Raw genomic sequence first — 6,414 nt, 5'->3', positions numbered from 1 at the left:
GGGGGGGGGAGGGAGAGAGAGAGAGAGAGAGAAAGAGAGAGAGAGAGAGAGAGAGAGAGAGAAAGCCAGAGGAAGGGCCTGGGGCCAGGAAGTCTCCAAGGTCACGTCCCTATGACTCACTCCCTTCAACTAGGCCTCACCTCTTTCTGCCATCACCACCCTACGATACTGTCAGATGTGACCTAATCAGTGGATTGATCCACTGATGAATTAAAGCCCAGGTGATCCAATCCCTCCCCAAAGCCTGTCAGCTGGCAAGCCTTGAGCACACGTCTTTGGGAGACACTGCAAATCCAAATGAGCAACAGTGTCATTGTGAAGAACTTTGGCTTTGTAGACAGGGCTGCACTTTTAGACCCACTAGTTGACATGTGATGAACAGTGTGTGAGCAGGGAGAAGGCTGTGTTGCTGTGGGGCAGTGTGTGTGTGTAGGCTTGTGTGATACAGTGCTCGTGGGGCACAGAGTTGCTCCTGTGGCACCTGAGGGAAAGCAGAAACTGGGTTGGGAAGTGTGCACATCTGACAGAATGCATGACTAGAAGTTAGAACCGCTTGGGCTACAGAACTAGGGCCACATTTGACTTTTATGGGCCACAGTTACTTTTGCCTTCATGGGCCCTTTCTTCTATTTAAAGATACACATACATCTTTGTGACTTTATTAGAAAAATAATTCATTATTGTATACAGCATTATATTCTTTTTCAGACTGTAGAACATTCTTATAGGCCTACTGTCCCTGACAAAACAGGGTGGTTGCTGTTCCCTGGGTGGGAACTCTGGGATGACAGGTGTAGGTGGGGAGGGTGGAGGCCCAGACTGAGGTCCGACCCTCAGAAGCCCACCAGATGTGTGCAGGGTCCCGGTGAGATCAGAAAGTGTGGGTGGAGGATGTGAAGGAAGCCTCACAGGATGGGTGGAGGACAGGCACCTCCTGGGCCACCGGCCCCTCCCTGTGTACCACAGGGCACACCTTCCCTTGGCCAGCTGGAGCTGGGCATTTTTAGGGGCAGGGGTAGCCTGGGCTGGCTCTGGCCAGCATAATTTCCTGTTTCTCTTTTGTCCCTCCAGGGAGGACCTCAGGGGTGACTGAGCTCTTACCTGATTTTCAGGCGGGGCCCATGGAAGGTATGGGAGGTTGGAGTCCTCAGTAGGGGGCTTCTCCTGGGAGCCCCAACACCACTTGTTATTCTCCCTGACCCCTAACCATCGCTCGCTGTGGACCCCCACTAACCTGCCTGACTCTGGGATATGTAGTGGCCTGCTGTAGGCTTGCGGGTGAACTGGGCTGGCTGGGGATGGGCTTGGCGTGTAGGCAAGGGCTCAAGTGACTGGCATCCACTGTATTCTTTAAGGGTTGGGGTCTGGGCTGTGGCTCTGTCCCCTCTTCTGGGGGCTGCAGTCTGTCTTGCTCTGGCCGGGTTGCCTCTTACTTTCTGCCTTGTCCATTTGATGCCAGGGAGTCCCTCACTTGGGGACTGGCCTGGGTTGGAGCGTGTTGGGCAACCCTCAGCTGCTGCACCCCAACCTCTCTGGGGCATGGGGAATCTAGCAGATTCCCTGATAAGGTTGCCTGATAAGCTTGTGGAATGGGCCCCATCCCCCAAGTGTGAGCTCTGCATTACCCTGCAGAGCCTGTCCCTTCCTGTCCCTCCCAGCTCAGGGCTTGTCCTCATCTCTGCAGACTGGCTCTTTGTGGTCGTGGTGTGCCTGGCTGGCTTCCTCGTCTTCCTCCTCCTGGGCATCTGCTGGTGTCAGTGCTGCCCGCATACCTGCTGCTGTTACGTTAGGTGCCCCTGCTGCCCTCAGAAGTGCTGCTGCCCGGAGGCCTGTAAGTACCCCTCGAGTGCCAGTCCTACATAAGGTAGGACAGATCTTCCTGCCCACCAGGACAGTGCCCCTGGCATGGAGGTTAGCAGTGAGAAAATAGGCCAAGGAGTACCTGCTATTTTGGATTATTCACTTATTTCAACTTTACATTTACTTTGAGGTTTTTCTTGTATAATTTATGCACATGGTAAAAGGAAAATGTCCAATTAATACAAGATACTATCCATAGGAAATTGAAACTCCCCTTAAAAATAAAATCTCTGAGCTGGGGTGGTGACACATGGCCTGTAATTCCAGCCCTCTGGAGGCTGAGGCAGGAGGATTGCTGAGAGTTCAAAGCCACCCTGGGTTACATAGTGAGTTCAGGACCAGCCTGACGAGAGACCCAACCTCAAAAAAACCAAAAATAAATAAATAAAAAAAAAATCTCAAGTGAAAATGGTATGTTAATCAAATGAGGTTTGTGGCACCATGTAATTTCAGCAAATTTTCAAAATATACAAATGTTGCACATTTTGCGTATACCCTATGTTTAGGAATATATGTAGCACATCAGAGTGGGCACCCATGGAAGACTGGGATCAGAAATGAAGGGGCCAAGGACAAATAGAGGGAAAGAAAAGAAGAAAGTTAAGCTAGGCACTGTGGCCCATGCCTGTAATCCCAGCTATTTGGGAGGCTGAGGCAGGAGGACCGTAAGTTCCAGACCCGCCTGGGCAACTTAGTGAGACTCAAAAAAATAAGAAGGGTTAGGGATGTAGTTCAGTGTTCCCTGGATTCATTCATTAGTAACACACACACACACAGGAGAATCTCCCTCTCACCACAAGTAAAGAAAGATCTCCCTTTCATCGCTGCCCTAGGCCACTCCTCTGCAGGGACAATAGCTGTTGCTAGTTCCTTAACGTCCTTCGGGAGGGTGTCCGGTAGACCAACCTCTTGGCACACGGCCCAAAGTGCGTGCATTCACAGGAATGACAGACAGTTACAAGCGGGGCCGGGTGGAGGTTCCCAGCTGGTAGGATGCCTGGATGGCTGACAGGCTCCTCCTGCCCAGTGAGTACTTTGCCCTCTTGAGTCTCAGTTTTGCCCCTGTAAAGTGGGGCTCTGGGCAGAGCTCACTGTTCCGGGTGAGTCCGGATGTGGTGAGCTCAAGTGCACAGCCTGAGTGCAGGGCTGGCCTGTGTACCATGCCTGCTAGCTGCTGGCCATTGCTACGGGGAGCATCAGTGATGACTGGGCTAGGGTGCAGATCAGGGACTGCCACACCCACCGTGTGACCGACGGGCATCAATCCCTTCTCCCAGGTCTCACGGGGCGACGTGAGCTTCAGGGGAAGCCTGTGAAGGTGTGTGGGAGGGGGCTGCAGCGCCACCTGCGCTGACTCATGTGCTCGCTGAACTCAGTGGTGGGCAACCTTGTTCCTGGGGTGCTGCTCCTGAGCAGGCCCCACTGCTCTGCAGGATGCTGCTGAACATCCTGTCCCCTCATTTTTTTTAGTTGAGAGCTCTGGCTCAGGCTGTGGATGGCAGTCCACTGTACAGATCCCAAGGGCAGGCTGCAACCAGGTCGGCAGCTGACCACTAAGAAAGAATATGGCCAGCATGGCACAAGTCTGTCTCAAAGCCCTATGTGTCCCGAGGCCACACTTCTCTATCCCAAGACCCTGTCACCCTCCAAGGGCACCCCCCTTACTTCTGCTGCAGGCCCAGCCCTCTGCTGACTAATCAGGCAGTAGCTCCTTGATGCTAATTATAACATGGGAAAGTCACCTGAGATAATGAAGGGGTTTCTCCTAGGCGGGGCCAAATCCTTAGTCTCTTGCTTTTGAACTAAATCAGAGGTGGGGGGTGGGGGCTTTGGCAGCCTGTGGTGTCCCCAGGAGAAAGTAACTGTTGAAGGAGCAGCCATCCAGACTGCATTGTGTGGGGAGGAAGGAAGCCAAAAAGGATTTGTCTTGAGCTGTCAAGCCTAGAGCCAGGTGGGCAGGGTGGGAATAGGTGTGGCCAGGAACTGGAAACCTGAGAGGAGCTATTCTGCTGCTTGGCAGAGGCAGACAAGTGACCTCAGGAGGCCCCTGTGCACCCTGTTGGTTGCATCTGGCTGTGAGATGGGTTGCCCAGTGGAGGGGAGGGGCACCCAACAGGCATGACAGCATCGTGGTCATGGGATCCCCCAGATTACTCACTGTTCTAGAGGAGGGCCCTAGCCACCCAAGGAGATACTCAGTTCCTGCTTGTGGTGACAGTGGTGGGCCCAGAATGTGGGCCTTATCTAGAAGGGTGGCTCTGCTAAAAGCACACAGGTCCAGGGCAGAGGCGTCTCTGGAAAAGTTGGAATTCTGAGTAAAACCTTGTGTCAGATGTTGGCAAATCACCATCATGTTAAATATACTGGCCTGCCAGACTGGGGCTGTGGACCGCCAGTGTGCACTCTATTGCAGAAACTCTTCCAGGAGTTACAGAGGAGATGGGACTCAGTAAGCCGATGTCCCCTGGCTTAGGGGGTCCTGCGGAATTGGAACGAGTTGGGGAGGTGCAGGCCTAGATCCCTTCAGAGTGCTGTCATGATATAGGACAGCTTGGCTCCTGGACACCTTCTCTGTGCCCTCCTAGTGTATGCTGCTGGCAAAGCAGCCACCTCAGGTGTGCCAAGCATCTATGCCCCCAGTACCTACGCCCACCTGTCCCCTGCCAAGACCCCACCTCCACCACCAGCCATGATTCCCATGGGCCCGGTCTACAATGGCTACCCTGGAGGGTACCCTGGAGACTTCGACAGGAACAGCTCAGGTGAGGCCTGGGGAGCGCCTGAGTGGGTTAGGGGTGGGCTGGGCCAGAAAAGGGGATGGGGAGGAGGGCTGAGCAGCCACTGACAGCCAGTCTCCCCTAGTGGGCGGCCACAGCTCCCAGGTACCCTTGCTTCGAGACACTGACAGCAATGCAACCTCTGGTAAGAGCCCGTCTTCCAAGGCTAGACAGTGGGGGTGGGTGGGTGGATAAGCATCCTTTCTGCAAACCTGGTCATTTCTGCCCGTCCCCAGAAGTTCGCAGTGGCTACCGGATCCAGGCCAATCAGCAGGATGATTCCATGAGAGTCCTGTACTACATGGAGAAGGAGCTGGCCAACTTTGATCCCTCTCGTCCTGGGCCCCCCAATGGCCGTGTGGAGCGGGGTGAGCAGGAGACCTGGGGTCCAGTGGAGCAGGGGGAAGCATGTTTCCTTGATCCCTGCCCTGGGGATGCTTGCTACAGTTCTGACATAGACCCTCTTCCCTACTCGACTGTGGGCTCCTCCCACCATCAGTGACATCTTCCTTCCCTACAGCCATGAGTGAAGTCACCTCCCTCCATGAGGACGACTGGCGACCCAGACCTTGCCGGGGTCCTGCCCTCACCCCTATCCGGGATGACGAGTGGGGTCGCCACTCCCCTCCCCCTCAGAGTCCCAGGAGATGGGAACAGGAGCCCCACACAGAGAGGCCAGGGAGTGGCTGGGGGGGTGGTCGGCCCCGAGCCCGCTCTGTGGATGCTCTGGATGACCTCAACCGGCCGGGCTCCACAGAATCAGCAAAGTCTCCTGCAAGTAGTGGGAGGAGAGGACGGGCCTATGCACCCCATCGAAGCCGTAGCCGTGATGACCTCCTCGACCCAGACGCCTCGAGGAACTTTCCACACTCTGGAGATCCCCACTATGATGACTTCAGGTCTAGTAGGGACCGCCCTCCTGCTGACCCCAGATTCCGCTACCGGTCCCGGGACCCTCGAGATGATGGTTCCAGGCCCAGGGATCCCCAATATGATGGGCGGCTACTAGAAGAGGCCTTGAGGAGGAAGGAGCCAGGGGAGAGGGGAAGACCATACCGGGAGGAAGACGACGAGGACGCCCACTACCCTCCAGCTCCTCCCCCATACTCGGAGACAGAGTCTCAGGCCTCAAGGGAGCGGAGGCAGAAGAAGGTGAGCAGATAGCCCAACCCCTCTCGGCCCTCGGAGACCTCTCTCCATGCCCTCCCAGTTCACACCTTTCTTTCTCTCTTGCAGAGCTTGGCCCTCAGTCGGGAAAGTTTAGTCGTCTGATCTCACATTTTGTATGTAGCTTTTGTACTTTTATCTGGTACTGGGGACTAAACCCACAGCGTTCGCACTGAGCTACGTCCCCGGCCCTTTTTTTTTTTACTTTTTAAAATTTTGAGGCAGGGTCTCGCAAAGTTGCTCAAGCTGAGCTCGAATTTACAGTCCTGCCTCGGTATTCCAGCGTTGGGATTGCAGGCGTGCGTGCCACTAACTTGCACCACTACACGGAGCTCATACTTTTATTTTCTTTTTTTAATTTGAGAATACTGAAGATCTTCCCCTCTTAAGTCAAATAAAATTGATAAACACAAGGCCTATCTTGAGAGGAGCATTTGTTGCTGCGGGAGGTGGGGGGTCCCAGGCAGTTAAGGCGTCTGCAAAACACCACGTCCCGTTTTCCTACCCGGGCTGGAGTCCCGGGTCAGGAGGAAGAGCCCCGCCGGCCAGAAGCCTGCTCCCTCTCCCCCGGACAGGAGTACGTGCCCCGCGCAGCCTCCACCCGGCCTGC

The 6,414-nt window shown here is 54.8% G+C and overlaps 1 protein-coding gene across 1 annotated transcript in view; it reads left to right on the top strand.

Annotated features, from left to right (window-relative positions):
• Window positions 1-6,274, top strand: part of Lsr (lipolysis stimulated lipoprotein receptor) — a gene marked incomplete at its 5' end in the record, with an annotated part of 14,660 nt that extends 8,386 nt beyond the window's left edge. The window contains 7 exons of the mRNA XM_010626358.3: window positions 1,072-1,128; window positions 1,685-1,831; window positions 4,446-4,622; window positions 4,723-4,782; window positions 4,874-5,005; window positions 5,158-5,789; window positions 5,874-6,274. Coding sequence (XP_010624660.1) covers window positions 1,072-1,128; window positions 1,685-1,831; window positions 4,446-4,622; window positions 4,723-4,782; window positions 4,874-5,005; window positions 5,158-5,789; window positions 5,874-5,909 — 1,241 coding nt within the window. The remainder of the gene's footprint in view (window positions 1-1,071; window positions 1,129-1,684; window positions 1,832-4,445; window positions 4,623-4,722; window positions 4,783-4,873; window positions 5,006-5,157; window positions 5,790-5,873) is intronic.
• Between the last annotated feature and the right edge of the window lie 140 nt (window positions 6,275-6,414).

This window comes from Fukomys damarensis, unplaced genomic scaffold (assembly GCF_012274545.1).
Source record: "Fukomys damarensis isolate Sample0158 unplaced genomic scaffold, DMR_v1.0_HiC HiC_scaffold_19, whole genome shotgun sequence".
In the NCBI taxonomy this organism is placed as follows: Eukaryota; Metazoa; Chordata; class Mammalia; order Rodentia; family Bathyergidae; genus Fukomys; species Fukomys damarensis.
Note: the sequence above shows the minus strand (reverse complement) of the source record. Positions and strands in the feature narration are given on the sequence as shown.